This window comes from Xiphias gladius, chromosome 7, assembly GCF_016859285.1.
Source record: "Xiphias gladius isolate SHS-SW01 ecotype Sanya breed wild chromosome 7, ASM1685928v1, whole genome shotgun sequence".
NCBI classification, from domain to species: domain Eukaryota; kingdom Metazoa; phylum Chordata; class Actinopteri; order Istiophoriformes; family Xiphiidae; genus Xiphias; species Xiphias gladius.
In genome coordinates this window covers 9,765,494-9,782,118 of record NC_053406.1, presented here as the reverse complement: position 1 = coordinate 9,782,118, position 16,625 = coordinate 9,765,494, and the positions used below count along the sequence as shown (strand labels likewise).

Genomic DNA, 16,625 nt, shown 5'->3' with positions numbered 1-16,625 from the left:
AGAAAGACTCACAAACAAGCAGCATATGAAGGCGGCTGCAGTAAAGGCCTGGCAAAGCATCTCTAGGGAGGAAACGCAGCATTAGGGGATGTCCATGGGTTCCAGACTTCATCCACACTTTTCACCCAAGTATTAAAAATAATCCTTATATTTATAATCATGTTGGAATTTCCAATTACTTTGAGCCTCTTAGTAATACAATATTTTTTTTAAATTGAAATCACATCTTGATGACTTCGTTTCAAATCCATTGTGGTGATGTACAGAGGTAAAATTACAAATGGACAAATGAAACCAAGAGGAAAGTGAGGAAATATGGTGGGTATTTTGGTGTGAACTGGCCCCTTCAGTGAAGAGAGATTGTGCAGCAGTGTTAGAGCTGCAGTTTCTCTGTCTTCCTGTGGAGGGCAGCAATAACCCAAAACGCCTGCTTTATCGTGTAAACGAAGAAGAAGAGAGCCGGTGTATTTCCTGGTTTATGCTGACGCGTCCCTCTTCTCCTCGTACACCGACGTGTCAGTCTCCTTGTGTCCAGAGCTGAGTAGCAGACAGGCCGGACAGTCCGCAGACATGGCTCCCAAAGGCAGCAACAAGCAGCAGTCCGAGGAAGACCTTCTCCTGCAGGACTTCAGCAGAAACCTTTCAGCCAAGTCCACCGCTCTGTTTTACGGAAACGCGCTCATCGTTTCTGCCATCCCCATCTGTGAGTACCGGAGACTGGCTGCGGCTAACTAGCTTAGCTAACACTGATTCATTGGATGAGGGAAAACAGGGGAAACTGACCGATATATAAGATTGTCAGAGTAGCTAACATAAATTTTTATCATTACATGGTATTCCAGAGACACCAGAGAGCATAATAAAATGATATTGTTAACAAGAAAGCTTGGATATGCTAAAGGCTTAGGCGGTACTTAGGACAAATTAGGTACTAGTCTTTGTTATAAACCATCTATTGAAAAGCAAAACAGAAAACAAATGAACTCTCAATCCTCAGTTCATTATGTTTAGATCTGCATAGTCTCTGACTTGACTTCATGTTAAAGTATTGTATAGTACAACTGTGACTGACTCTATATTTCTAGGGCTGTTTTGGAGGATTTGGCACATGGATCTTGTCCAGTCTGCAGTTTTGTATGCTGTCATGACTCTGGTCAGTACCTACCTGGTGGCCTTTGCCTACAAGAACGTCAAATTTGTTCTCAAACACAAGTAAGTTGGAAAAGACACTCTGCATGTATCTCCTCTGCACGTATTACAGCTGATTGTTTCTCTTTCCAGAATAATAGTTGGATCAGAATTGCACTTATGCTGTGTTGACACAGATATAGAATCTCAAGAAACACGGAATACTGCATTTATTGCATTCACTAAAAATTTTGATGGTTAGTTATAGGTTTGTGGTATTCATTCTGTTTTATCAGACACATCATTATGAAATACTACTTACAGTACATTTGAACCTCTGTTGGGTGACCAAAGTAACTTCTAACCACAACAGAGGGATGGCTTCTTTTTTGCAAAAATCGCCATGCACTTCTTTTCTCTTATTAGTCAGTGTCAGTTGACAAATTACAGCTTTGCTTGTAAGTATGAGAGAAACCTTTCACATTCTCTTGCTGTTTTCTGTTGGTCCTTCAGAGTTGCCCAGAAACGTGAGGATGCTGTTTCCAAGGAGGTAACCAGGAAACTCTCTGAGGCAGACAACCGCAAGATGTCCCGCAAGGAGAAAGATGAGAGGTGACACACGCATCATTTCATAAAGTCATACCTGAACACATTTTTCTTGTGTGGAGGTTTGTACTTGTTGTTTCAGAGTTAGCTGTGACAAAGTAACTGGTTCAAGGATTTTGACTAGTGTGTCAGCCATACAGTATATGTGCATAAAACTTAAATGTGGTGCTGATGTCTGTCCTCGGATTGCAATCACTCAGCTGTGCAGTGGTTAAAGCCCATACAACCCATGAAGGCTGGTGGTTATGTTGGTGTTCTGTAATGATCATCTGGTACAGCAAAACACAAACACAGCCTGGGTTAGCTATTCAACTCCCACTGGGATCACCGCTGCAAAGTGCCCACCAAACGACACGTCTGTCCGGTGAATTGCCTCAAAAGCGATGGGACCAAAAAAAAAAAAAAATTTTCTGTGGACCAGTGTCCCAAGACATATTCTGTATAATGATGGTACACATTGATGAAAGAGATTGACATGCTGTTTTCTTCCTTGCGTTCAGGATCCTGTGGAAAAAGAATGAGGTCGCTGACTACGAGGCCACCACCTTCTCCATCTTCTACAACAACACTCTCTTCTTGGTCCTCGTCATCATCGCCTCCTTCTTCTTGCTCAAGAATTTCAACCCCACCGTGTATCCTTTCAGTCATATGTCACTCAGCACCGATAACATGTGGGATTGACAAGGTTATCAGAATTAAAACACATCACACAACTCTCCTACACCACACCATGCTTCCTTCAGCAAGCAAGATCCAACAATGATGGAGGCAAGATAGTCAAAAACATTTGTTGAATTAGGCAACATGTTCTGGAGAAGAGTTATGTGATGTGTTTTTAATTTTGATGGATTTGGTCTGCATCTTGCTGTATGCATGTTCTCAAAGTTAGGAATTGTTGGATTGATCAGGTTAGACAGAAAACATGACACAAACTGTACCGTCATCATATGCTCGTCTTTATATGGTGCCTGTCTTAAAATTAAACAAGTGCAGTCAGGTTTTGAAAGTTACGACCTGTTTTCGTTGTGAAACACTATGCACACAGTAGTTCTAACAGATCTCGGGTGATGCACAGAGAGCAAACTGTTTGTGTCCAGGAAGGCGAATGCTGCATGTTTGCACACAAGTTCTGATCTTAGCAAGCTTGATGCTGTCATCCTGTGCTGCCTCGATTCATGTTTTTACCTTAACTCACTTTTTTCCAGCAACTACATTCTGTCCATCAGTGCCTCCTCGGGACTCATCGCTCTGCTGTCGACCGGGTCCAAGTAAAGGAAGAAGATGGGAAGGGGAGGGATGAGGAATAATGGGGTGGGACCGGGTAGGAGGGGACAAAATCGGCTTAAGAAGGGTATAAAGAATATTGTTTTTCACTGAGGTTAGGAATAGGGTTTAAGAGGGGGCTGGAATGTCACATTTCAACTTCATGAAATTCATGATCAAATGTCTGGAGGGTGTTTCTCCAGGTCTGTCTTCTGTTTTTTGTAACAAATAAAGCAACCAGGTATACTTGGTGTGTGTCAGTCTGCTTCAGCGCCCTTATCAGAATAAGATATTAAGTGATTTTTTATGTTTAATAACTGAATTATTTCGTTTAACTAAACTGGTAGAGAGACTGAGGTTTCCATTGGCAATGCATTTATTTATAATCACACTTTCATATGGACTATTTACAGAGAAACCACTGTTCATGAGAGGATAATACACTGATTGTTTGCATGTCACTTTTCAAAAAAAAAAAAAAAAGAATCAAACTCCATGTCACTCAAGTCTTTTACATCGACAAATGTACATGTTGTAGACAACACTGAGCTGTAGAACAGATTACAAACTTTACATTTTGATCAGAATTGATGTTAGGTTGGATTTATATGGGGGCAGGAAATATTGGGTTAAAGCTTATGCGACACATTGTAGGACTTTTAATGTTATCTGAGTAAATTCGAGCTTACAGTTCAGCCAAGGTTAATTGCTTCAACATCTGCTCCATTTTGGCCTTTGACATGTTCCTGAAGGTTGTGAAACTGGTGCTAATAACAAATTTAGAAGACAGCGAAAGAGCCAATGCCCACATCCGCTGTTCTCTTAGGCAACACTGACAGGTCTATGTCCAGTGTCTCTAAATTATCACTGTATTAGTGCAATAAAAATCATCACATTTTGTTGGTACCCATAGGAGGATTGTAAAACAATCCAGAGTTTGTTGCAGAGACTTTGGAGCTGGTAAAGACTCAGTGTCCTTTTCTGAACGCAAACTGATGCTTCATGAAGCAAATGGCTCTTTGAAGGAGAAGATATTGTTCTAGTTAGATTATTTTGGGCAAACAGCCTAAATAAAGGCCAAGATAGAACAAAGCCATTGTCATACACCTTAAAAAACTGTAGGTTAGGACTCGATAGAGAAGGATGTCATTTTCAGGAAGTGTATACTTAATTCTGAGTCAATTTCCCAAAAGTTACCTCTACGCAAATTGTGCTATGAGAGTCTTGTTGCTTTGTTTTTGTCCATATGAAGTACTAGATAATATATGCCGTAGACTGGGCAATCTATTGACATGAGGATCTGTAGGAATATTGCCGTACTCTCACGACCTTCTTTGTAGGACAACATCCAACACCCCGTTACAACTCATAACGAAAGACATCCCTGAAGGTTTTTCCTGTAGCGGGACTCAAGTCAAGGCACTCTGTCAGGTGGAGAAGTCTCCACACACACCGACAGGCCGCTGTCCAACATGGCCACTGACTCAAACTGAAAAAAACCAAAAAGTACCACTACTACAGTATATGTGATATTACACATTTTGCCAATGAGAAATACAGCAAAGGAACTTCAACTGATTTGACCCAAAAAGCAAATATCCACTTACCGTTAACCAATTACTATTTTAGTATATACAACACATATTGCCCATTTTTTGATAACAGTATATAGAGTCAAATGGGTGTAAATAATTTAAGGCAAAAAATATATTTCTGGACGTTTTTCTTGTCTTTTGTATATGATTAGACGTTGCATTACAATGATGACTAAGTGCTGGTCAGGTCACCCTCATTTGTATTTACCACCAAACCAAAGCAAATACTAATAAGGAAGCCTATTAATCATCCAAGGCCAGTCTTCTTTAAATAAACCATGAGCCAGTTGCTGCTTATTGATGTTTTGTTCCAATATGTGTAACAGCATTTTTGGCAAAAGCATAGATAGAATTTATTGAAATTTCCTTTGATTAAAACCAGAGGGTGTTTGTGCTACAAGTCAACAACTGTGCACCGAGGACAAGACAGTGATTCAAGTGAAACCTGGCCAACATTTCTGCTGATCTCTGTGATGGCTTGTTTTCCACATGATAGAGAACGAGAACAACGCACGAAGGCGACAACCAGGAACTGAGAGCTGAGCCACCTGGTCAGAGATAATGATTCAAGGTCAAGTCAGCAGACGATGCTTAGGCTCATTACTTATTTCTCATAACAGAAGCCCATTCTTTAAATAATGCCATTATTAAAACAGATTCCATAATTTGACTTCACTATGCAGAGATGAAAACAAATGAACCATTTCTCCTCACAAACAGCTCTATGAAATATCCTTCAGGAGACAGAAATGAATTCTCTGACAGTGTCAAGTCAGGCTGGAGGAGAAAGATGGGATGGACAGTAGAATTAAAAAACTGCAACTGATGCAGGGACACTGCAGAGGAGCAACAAAGTAACTCTATTTACATCTTATTTATATATTAGCCATACAGTACAGTGAAGTCCTCATATGCATGAGAGGGTTCTTCATGCTTTTACTTATGTTACAAGGTATGCCTTAACATTTTATGTACATGTAACATCTTCAAACAAAAATATCTTAAAATGTCAAAATAAATTTTTATATTTGTTAACTACTCTAGAATAAATACTGTAATCTTTTCCACACCCCAAATACATTGCCTATATGCCACATTGTGCCATTAACAAGCAATTTTTGCAATTATAACCATGACGGCCACGAGGTCAGTCGTCCTTTTATTACATAGATTTATTATATGCTGAATTCCATAACTGCAAGGTTCATTGAGGCAAATAGCGATGCACGTTCAGTTCACAGGCAAGAAAGAGGACGGATCCATGATGAACGCAAACTGAGAGACGTAGTCCGCTTTTTTTTTGCAAAGCGTCGTTTCCCTCTTCTACGACCTAGTGAAGCAGATGAGTGGTTCCGCAAGAAGACCAGGCGTTACATGCTTTGCTCTCTCCCCCTGCCGTGTCCCATTCCTACTCATGCTTGACGTCCCACAATCCTCTGCTTCACAGGGGCTCACGGGCAGTAGACAAGCTTGCAGTATATTTGATCAAACTCCTTTCTGTTTTTTAATCATGTGCTTTGTAGAAAAGGAAGGAGAGGCACACTATAGCAGGGAAAACATGCATCTGTTGGTTAATATGTTCAGGATTTTCAGCCTATAATATTGACTGAATACTATTTTGTACTACACTGAATACAGGACTGGGTACATTTGGTAGCTAGTTGAAAGCAGCTAATTCAAGCTAACAGGGAACTGGTTTGCTGAGATCTTATCCATAAAGCTCTTTTTTCAGGAATTACGAGCAGGTCACCTTGTCATTGAGAAACCTCACATTTCACAGGAAAACATCCAGGACGTTTTACCCCACGATGGTAATTTCTTTTGCTGCACTACATAGCAATTTAACCAAAGCACTGACTGACTAACTAACTAACTGGGGGGGGGGGTGTTCATGCAACTGAAGCTTCTTCATGTGGAGTTTCCTGAGGTACCTCGAATTTATAAGTCTAAGGTGCTTGCATTGACGAATTCAGCTATGGTACAGTTATTCTCATAAATAAAGTATGTGCTCAATATAAATTTTGTGCTCAAATTAAATTACTTGTGGGTGGAAGTCTGGACATTAGAGAGGAAGGCTGGAGACTCGGGGTTCTGAGTCATTGGCTGAGCTGGGAGGAAATGAGTGGGAAAATGAATAAGTAATGGAGCTGTCTCACTCACTCGCACAACTACTATCAAGATGCCCTTGAGCAAGGCACTTTAACTTTTACTGCAGTTCCTTTCTTTGTTCATCTACAAAATGTAAGTGAGTGTGAAGTTGGATATCGCTAAAAATGAGGAGCTGTAGTTGCGTACCTTCCCATCGTATTTGAGTACTTACTTAAATAAATTTATAAAGCGGGCTCCTGGATGGGGTCGAACTGGGATGAAGTGCTCTAAATGATGTCAGCATGGCGCTGGATGGGAACTATTGTGGGCCAGACTAAGCTCTGCATAGTTATATCTGAATGGGCCGGTGCTGAACAGGGAAACACTTTGGTTGGGCAGCACAAAGTTTCAGTTTACTCAAATGGACTAAGTTGTGTTTGAGGCTGCAAAAAGCTGAGTTTGTTAGGTGTTTCTTGGCTGAGCTGGACTGCACCTGAGATGAACCCGGTAGAGCTGTTCTGAGCAGGACAAGTCTCAAACAGATGTGCAATGCTTGGCTTTGCAAAGCTGTCTGTTCCGAGCTGAAGAGGGCTGGAGCTGGAGCTGAGCAGGTCCCCAGGAGAGAACCATGGACTTTTAACATTGAACGGTGGGCCCATGGTAGCAGTATGGTTAAGTAGGTAGGTACAGCTGACCGCTTGGTAGTCTACCGTCCTGGTCTAAGAGCGGTAGTCTTTCTTACTGTACGGTCTGTTGCCCAGGATGTGGTCGATTTCAGACACCACATGAGAAGTCATCTTAGGAAGGACCTGGTTAAGAGAGACAGCGCTAAACTGAATATGTCTGGAAGGAAGGAACGAAGTGAGACATGCAGGAAGATAAAAGGAAAGAGAGAGATTCAAATATAGCCTAGGGGTGGGTTTTTGATCCATAAAGCTATAGAACTGGAGAATGGTGGAGGATGAGGATGAGGAAACACAGGTAAAAACAGCAGTGTGTGATATGTTTCTGCATGTTCCTACCTGTATGGCCCCAAGGTTCTCTGTGAGCTGTTCAGGGTTGGATGTTCCCAGAAGGACTGAGCTCACTCCTTCATTTCTTAGACACCACGCTGAAGAAAAACACAGGTGGTCATTAACAGAGTGCCCACTTGATGGCGCACTAGTGCTTATTATTGTTTTATTACAGACCACAAACAAAACTGAGCGTTTACTCGAGTCCTCCATTTGCTCTTCATGGATGCACATAACAATTTATCAGAAAGAACAGTGTTAAAGGACAAAACCAAGGTTTTCATTTATGAGTCCACTTACTACAAATTGTATCATTACATGACCACCAGCCACTTTTTTAACTGACAGTGCAGCGCTAATTTTTGTTTGAATGGAAGTATTTCTTTCTTCCAGGCAGTTCAGTTACTTTATCAGTTATTAAGACTTTGTGTAAAGGGTGATGTGAGTTTGGTCGTGTCTTGCATTAAAAAGGTTGCCGTACGAGCAGTTAGGGTTTCGAAGCCCTGCTTCCACAGTAGGCTGCTTCCAGAGTATTTGTTATAAGAAGGTGCAGGCGGGCAGAAAAGTCTTACCCACGGCCAGTTGAGGCAGAGTGCAGCCCAACTTTTCTGCGATGTGGTTCAGCTCTTTCAGCTTGGCCTGCTGCTTCCTTCCATCCTCACTTACTATTTTCTCCTTTAGCCACTGATACGACTGGAGGGGGAGACAACATGAAAAAGAGAGGTGAGAGAGAGAAAAACAATAAAAAAAATTGAGACAAACATAATATGACAAAGTAAGTATGTAAGTATATAATTAGGGAACGAGAACGGGAGGAGAATCGAGCTTAATTGAAGAGAGAAAAGTCAAGGAGAAGTCAAGAGGTGGAGGCTGTCAGTACTAATAACCTGTGAGCACTCCAGGGATGTTGCATAATGTAAAATTAGCAACCGCGCAAACAGAGAATTAGCTAATTTGCTACAGCCATGACTTCATTTGATTATTTATTTAAGTATAGACAACTTGTATTGATCTGTTTCTTCTACACCTATAAGGGACCCAGGCGTACCGGTTGGGATGGATTTGGGATGGATAGTAGGTACTTGAAAAGTTGGGTTTTAAACTTTTCGACAATTTGAGTCCATTAAATAAAACCTCAGCTTGTCGTGTTTACAATTCTGTTTTTATGTGTTTGGATTAAACAAACAAGATATACCATGTTAATTATTGAGCTTTAGAGGTGCTAGTAGGTGTTTTTTTTAAGTTTGCTGCTATCTCTGTCTGTTGCTCAAAATTTTGCGCAATGCAGTAAAGAACAGTGTAGTAAAATGAACAAAAATAATCACAACTAGACTCTAAATTGTAGCCAGTGTAAGGTTACTAATTGTACTAAGCATCTGCCCAGTGCTGTGTTGGGACTATTTCATGGCATACAATCAAAAAGGTGTTGAGAGTCCTCAGAGGGGACTCTAGGACATGTGTTTGTCACAGTTGAGTTACGCTGGCTCAGAGTAGCTATTGGCTGGATATTTTCCACCTGATTCAAGAGTCCATCACATCAGACCAGGCTGTGGGTTTTACCTTCCTCCAGTGCCCCCCTTAAAGCCCACTGGTCCTGCTGTTGACTGCCAGAACTAATGTGCTGTTCATTCTTAAATGGGACTTCTTGCATTAGTGATGTCAGCTGACTATTGTATGCTTCTCTGCACAATAAGCTTTTCCGTTGTTAATTCAGTGTTTTTTGGACGTTGGACCACTGAAAGTGTCAAGTATCTAATAAGAAAAAAGGGAAACAAATTGAAAAAAATTGACACAATTTTGTGCTTTCCTTTCATATCGCAATGATCATCATTGTTAAAAATCTCAAGCGAAAAAATCTGCAATTACAGCTATACAGCTTTCCAATAAAAATGAACAAGAAAGGCAGGAAGGCAGGTTGCTGCTCTACAATGAAAAAAAAAATAAAGCTTTTAGAATAATCTAGTAAAAAAAAGATTTCTCAATTTTCTGGCAGACTATTTCATTTGGACTAAAGTTAAAAGACAGAATGACTCGGTAGGAAGGAAACCTTTGCAGTGATCCTTTGACCCCTTAGTTATATCTTCACCCCAGGTTGGGAACAGCTTGGTTACGGAAAGCTGTCTAGTCTACTAGCTTATGTAGGACTGTGAAGTCTGGTGACACTTAAATTTTAAATAAAGAACATGGCCTAACAAGGTAGAGCTTCAGGATCCTTTATGTCTCAGCCCCAGGTCTCATTTGTCGCATGATGTCTGCACTAATTGAGGTGAATTTAACGAGCAGAATCTGTTATGGATCATTACCTTCACTCCAATTCACATTTTTATTTTGGGAACAGAGCAGGTAACCCTCAGGCTTTGTACGTTCACCGAATAATGACAAAGTGAGCTTGCCTACCTTCATGGAGGCCCTGGAGGACTCAGGTATGCCGTTTTCATATTTTCCTGTGATGATGCCGCAAGCCAGCGGCGACCACGTCATCGCCCCAACTCCTGTCACCATGGAGACCGTAGGGAGTCGAACAGGAGAAGTTTTAGGAAGATGCGTCAAAGGAAGGGGTGTGAAAAAATGTGCGAGAACGGTGTCAGGAAAAGTGAAAATGTATGAGAAGATGGAAAAAGGATGACTAAAACTCGCAACAGAGGATTATTTATCTGATATCTGAGTGTGAGAATGTTCTGATCGTAGGATATTTCTGCCAACGTTTTTTGTAGGATTGGACTGAAAACTGACATTTGATAATCAGGCACTGCTGTGATTGACTATTCTGCAACAGTGCGCGCGCGCACACACACACAAACACACACACACACACACACACACACACACACACACACACACACACACACACACACACACGAGATACTTGCCTATCTTGTGGTACAGTTCAGGCAGTTGCACTTCTACTTTCTCCCTCTGGAAGAGATGATACTCTGCCTGCTCACAGACTGGAGGGATCAGATTGAACTGTCTTGCCACTGAATACGCCTCCTAGAGATGAAAGAGGGTTTAAAAAAGAAAAAGGTGGTGATGTTGGATCTCACATCATTTTTTAGCATCATACCCTGTTTCTTACTTTCGTTCTATGTACCAAAAACTGTAACATGCAAGTAATTTTTTGTGTGAAAAAAAAAAAGAAACAGACATAAAAATGACAGAAAGACGATGGTAGACAAGAGAAAAGGTTGGGAGAGATAGGTAGTGATGGGATAAACTCAGGGAAGAAATGGCAGAGGGAGAGGGTAATCGGCTTGTGGGAGTGTGGCACAAATTCATAAGCACAGTTCACAGCAAGTTCCCAAATCAACATTTTATGTCACAACTCTCCGAGGCATCGCATTTAAATTTGCTCATATACTCTGTTATCTGGATTTAAATATTTCTTTCAAGGACACATAACAGAGGAACAACACACACATAAATGTGCTGCGCTTGTTGCTTCTTCTTTATTTTGTAGGTTTCTTGCTGTGGAACACATGTCAGGCAGTATGAGGGGCGAATCTATCTGGCATAATGTAAGTATACACAACCACGTGTGTGTGTGTGTGTGCGTGTGTGTGTGTGTGTGTGTGTGTGTGTGTGTGTGTGTGTGTGTGTGTGTGTGTGTGTGTGTGTGTGTGTGTGTGTGTGTGTGTGAACAGTGTACTGCTGCCTTGTCACGTACACTGAAAACCTGCGTTTACCCCCCCCTCATTATTGTTGCTATCTAAATTACACAGCTTTCATCTGGGCTTGTGTTCTACAAAGATATCTGCTCCCTTTCACTGTGATCACATAGAGAGGATGTCAACACATCGCGCTGTGCTTAGGGTGATAAAGAGACCGAAGACAGAGAGATGAGAGAGCAGAGAATGGGTGTTAGGTCCTTGAATGTCACTTTGGGCATGTGTTCATTTCATTACTCTCTGTTGTGGCTTCATAACCCCTGTATATATTTATTAATGTTGCGAGAGTTGAAACTCGAGGGAGATTGTTTCTGACAGGAAGAGGAAAGAAAGCTGGAGGAAACCACTGTTCCTTGGTTGGAAAACTTCTTCGATAAACCTGTTTTTCCTTAAACATTCACACAGTCCATTTTTCCATATCCCTCCCATTTCCTCTTTTATTACTCTCTCTGTCACTACCATGACCGAGCATGAGCATTGTGTCCAACACGGTACAAAGGTAATAAACTGCTAAAAGTGGATCCTGAAGGTGGTGGTTAAGGTTAAGGTGTAGAAATCAGGCCGGTTTTTCCTAATATGGATTCTTGACAATTTATTCTATGGATCAACAGTCCTTTAAGGGCAAATAAAAGGTTTTCCCGCTGGTTTCTGTTTTTTCTATCCTCAGTTATTCTAGTCAGTGGGGTATATCTAATCTGCAAAAAAAAAAAAAAAACAGCATGAAAGTTTCCCCAGAAACTGTAAATGAATAAAGAATTCATTTCAGTCCTCACTTCTGACTTGCTGAGGCATGTTTAAAGCTTCTGTACAACAACAGTACAGCAGTTTGATTCAATTTATCTCACTGAGTTAATTTAACTCATTCTGCTCCCTATCTGTTGTTTGGAAAAACATGTTGTTTAGCTGGCGTTCAAGACCTACCTTTATTACTCATAGAGTAACTAAATGATCCACTTGAATAATTTCATTATTTTCTCCAAAGGACACTTATGACACGCATAAATTATATGTCTAACTCAGAAATTACAGTAACAGCTCTGTGATGCTTACCATGATCTCCATGGCCGTCCACCGAGACGTCCCCCAGTACATCGCCATGCCTTGGTTGATCACATAGGTCATGGCCCGAACAATCTCTGGAGTCACATAAACACACGGCCACATCGTATCAGCCAGTTTGATCAACACTGAACAAATGATTTACTCTTTTTTTTCACTGCATCATGTGCTTGTAACACACAAAGTATCATGAGGCAGAAACATTTATCCTGAAAGGCACCTCTCGCCCATGCTCCACGTTCAGCTCTGCTCTCCAAACAAACAAAACCCATCCATCACTGCTACGTCACCCTTGAACACACTCAAATTTCATTCAACAAATCAGCTGAGTCCGTTGCTGAGGCTCCAAAGAGACAGAGCAACAAAGCTGTTGTACGCACACCCCAACGGATATTCCTGCATGTTTCCCTCTTGTTTTAAGGCAGTTACTACTAGGATTCATCCAAATTCAATGTATAGATTAAAGCCAAAATTCACTCAGCAGAGGTTCAGCATTCATATTAAAATTTTATGAACTTAGTTCAGGACATAGGAGAGACATTTTTGGGTTGTCCGGAATTACAATCAATTTGTTCTTTGTGCAACTATCTGCAAAATGTCACTGAGGGAAAGTATCAAAACCACACAGACTTTATTTAAATCAAGCACAAGGAATCTTTAAAATACGAGCCCCATCAGAGGTTTCCTTTAATCCGTGCTTTGTTATGCATTTATTATAAACATGAGGTGAATCCTAATGTACTTGAGCACATAGTCCACATAGGGAAAGCAGAAAACAGACTGAAAGAGAAACTGACTGAGAATTTTTTTTTTTTCTTTATTTTGTTTTGTTGCTTTTTTTAAACAAAAGACGAAGATAAAGAACATCAGTCACGAGCTTGATGGGATTTGTCCAGACAAATTCTTAATCAACAATAGCCACATGAAAAGACAATGCCAAAGAGAGAGAGATGAAACCAAGAAAAAATTACATAGACAGAAACAATGAAAAAAGCTTATTGTTTATGAAAAGGTTTGCCGACTTAAAAACAGCAAGAAAATAAAAGTCTGATCTCACGTAAATTTTGGCCTTGAGAGAACACCAACTATTTCATTTGGCTCCAGTCTCACCATGAACTGATGAAAAAAATAAAAGCCACACGCCTCCTTGAGTCTCTCTTACCTGCTGATGGCTCATCACCCATCCCTAACGACTGCAGGGACAAACTAACAAGCTCACACGCTGAAGCCCCTCCGATTAACATTCAAGCCGCTGCGTTTTTTTATGATGCAGTTAGCCTCAACACTGCTGACTGCATGAGCCAACGGCAGTGAGGGAGCAACCAAAACTCAGATTAGGACTGTCATTAAGGTTATTCATCATCGCCCAGCGCTCACTCCAATTATACTGCAATTGTTCACTGTGGCAGGGCCCTTGTATTTCACTCTGCATAACTGGTTCTTGGCAAGACAGCGGAGTAGGTGGGATAAGAGCGTCGAAGAAAACATTGGCGAAGAAGAAAAAGGTTTACAAAGAAGAATTAGAAATAGTTGGAGGAAAAGTCAGGGAGTAGATAAGCACAAGGATATATAATCAAGAAAACCTAAAAAAGACTTGTGAATGTAAGTTTTTGTTTTCCCTTCAATTTGGTAAGGGATAATTAACAACATGCAACATAATGTCTTACTAAATACCATTCTGCCAGGGGAAATAACATAGTATTAAGACCTATAAGCAGTTCTGTCTCCTATCTCTAGTTACTTCTGTCCACTTCTCCATCCCCCGCCATGCCCTCCTGCCACCCAGCCCGCTGAGGTTTTGGCAACGTGCTGCACTCACATTTAAATGCTACTTCCATTCATTTCCGGCCAATATAACAAGAGAGAGAGAAGAAAAGGGAGTGCAAAACAAGTTTGAGGAAGGATGGGCAATAGATCTAACAGCTGAAGGAATTAAAGAGGAAATGAACAGCTAGGGAAAAAGTAGTTTGCAAGGGCGGAAGAAGTCTATAAAGAGGTGAAGGATAAGAAAAGTGTACAATCAAGGCCTTTGTGCAAGTGCAATATCAGATCATACACAGCTACACAAAATTTTGAACGTTAGCTTTGTTAGACCTGGCAATATCCCTTTCTGTTGTTTAAATAAACTCAACATCACCACATGCAAACTGTCATATCGTACTTATCAAGTCGTATCTAGACTGCTTTGTTGAGCTTACTTAAATATATTTTAAAACCCCAATGAAGGAGAGCAACAACACAGAGCAGAGCACGAGAAGAAGCCAGAGCCCAATTCACATACAGCATCCTTATTGATTAGTTGTGAACGGTAATTAATAAGATATTAAGAGAAAATCCACAGGTGATTGGCCATACCTGAAGGATGCAATGGAACACAATTCATTTATAATGACCAATGAGGAACCAATACATTTCTAATATGCATATAAACGAGCTACTCCTTGATAATGAATTCTATACGATTGCCTGCTTCCCTTTGTTGTACTGAAGAGCACTGTGTGTGCAGGAGTAAAACTGGACTCTGAAGGGATATAGAAACAGCTGTAACATCATCAGTTATCCTGAGATATCTTCTCTGTAAAAAACACTGTACAGACTGATGATGAAAAATCCAAACCTTGTGTTTCAGGCCAAGACGTCCTGTGGATTTGTTATTTTGTTATTTTCTTACTCTAATTTGTTATGCAAGTACAGAGTTGCCCTCTGGCCAGTGAATTTCATACCACAACCCCTCCCCCCAGTCCACTAACAAAAAAAACAAATCAGTCCTGAAAGGGGTTTTTTTTAAAATTTGCCGTTTTGTGCATGTTCTGTTTTATTATTGTGATATTGGCAACAAGTGCACACTCACACTCTGCTGCAAAACAACAAAGACAGTATCCCTGAACACAACACCCAACATCCAAAAGTCAGACACTGTGACCTCAGGAAGCAAAATAAAGTAGCATTTAACTCTAGTTATATACTAAAAAGCATCACTACGCCTTGCTCAACATCATTAATGACAACGGCTTGATTGGTCACTTAGGCGTAAAGTTGAATGTTGATTGGCTGACTCACCCTCCATGGGAGTATTGCTGTCTGGGCGGTTGGCAAACACTACATCCACATACTCCAACTGCATCCTTTGCAGAGAGCCTTTCAGACCTGAGAGACACAGAGAGACGCAAGGGTTGATATAGTAGTAAGTGATTGAATTGACACCATGAAAAATTGCGTAAGTGAAAAACAAAAAGTCTAAAGTTGCTGTTTTGTTCATCTCCTGTGTATGCGTCAGTGTGATTGCATGTCCAACCTTCAATAATGTGCTTCCTTGACAGTCCCCTCTCGGTCTCGGCTCTGATGGGACAAAACACAAACCAGTGATAAACTACACTGTCTGTGTCTTTGTTTGCGATTGTGTGAACGGCTTCACTTCTGTCAGTATTTTGTTCACCTTTTGATCTTCAAAAATGAAAATGAAAATGAAAAAAGACGCACAAAATTCTCAGACAACGCAGTAGCAGCAGTAACTGACTCCAACATTATCTGAACTTTCTGGCACTTAATTGATTACTTGAAAATACCAGTAATTTTCAATCACTTTTAGACCCCAGCCAGGGGACAGAATAAATGAGATCAAAATGTGTATATAGGGCTGTTTTATGTAAACGGGCCAGTGCGCTTTCAACTGCTCCGCATCATTATGCATTCAAACTGCGGAGGAGAGAGAACGGAGACTGAATCTCCCTCACAGGGTTGAAGGAATTCTCAGGAACGAGAATGTGAATAACTTTATCCTTATCACTAGACCCAGTAGGACAGTCTCTGCCGAGGAGCCTGACAGCCCTTGTGTGTGTGTGTGTGTGTGTGTGTGTGTGTGTGTGTGTGTGTGTGTGTGTGTGTGTGTGTCTGTGCTTTAAAACAGATTTCTTTATCCCCTCTCCAACCTCAGCAAGGGAATTGGTTGTTCCGTTGGTTGTTACTGTATGTGACATGATGTTGCTCAGGCTGTTAACAGAAAAAAATGGCCACGAAAAACTGAAAAAAACCCAAAAACCCCCCCCAAAAAAAAGGAAAAAAAACTTTGGTGTTGGGAAGCACTGCCTGGAGATAGTAAATGCTGAAATGCTTATATATATATATATATACATACATATATATATATATATATATATATATATATATATATATATACACACACACACACACACACACACACACACACA

At 40.7% G+C, this 16,625-nt stretch overlaps 2 protein-coding genes across 4 annotated transcripts in view; one reads left to right on the top strand and one right to left on the bottom strand.

Moving 5' to 3' along the window:
• Positions 1 to 570: 570 nt before the first annotated feature.
• On the top strand, positions 571 to 3,248 carry ssr3 (signal sequence receptor, gamma). The gene is made up of 5 exons (XM_040130616.1): positions 571 to 703; positions 1,086 to 1,212; positions 1,642 to 1,740; positions 2,235 to 2,366; positions 2,940 to 3,248. The coding sequence occupies exons 1-5, from the start codon at positions 571 to 573 to the stop codon at positions 3,004 to 3,006; spliced, it is 558 nt and encodes a 185-aa protein (XP_039986550.1). The 3' UTR covers positions 3,007 to 3,248.
• A 150-nt stretch (positions 3,249 to 3,398) lies between these two features.
• kcnab1a (potassium voltage-gated channel, shaker-related subfamily, beta member 1 a) overlaps positions 3,399 to 16,625 on the bottom strand; it is a 105,713-nt gene continuing 92,486 nt past the window's right edge. For all 3 annotated transcript variants that reach the window (XM_040130613.1, XM_040130615.1, XM_040130614.1), the window contains exons 7-14: positions 15,713 to 15,756; positions 15,478 to 15,564; positions 12,409 to 12,494; positions 10,564 to 10,684; positions 10,091 to 10,185; positions 8,266 to 8,386; positions 7,703 to 7,791; positions 3,399 to 7,489 (exon numbers count right to left, since the gene is read on the bottom strand). In XM_040130613.1, coding sequence (XP_039986547.1) covers positions 7,400 to 7,489; positions 7,703 to 7,791; positions 8,266 to 8,386; positions 10,091 to 10,185; positions 10,564 to 10,684; positions 12,409 to 12,494; positions 15,478 to 15,564; positions 15,713 to 15,756 — 733 coding nt within the window. In that variant the 3' untranslated portion in view covers positions 3,399 to 7,399. The remainder of the gene's footprint in view (positions 7,490 to 7,702; positions 7,792 to 8,265; positions 8,387 to 10,090; positions 10,186 to 10,563; positions 10,685 to 12,408; positions 12,495 to 15,477; positions 15,565 to 15,712; positions 15,757 to 16,625) is intronic.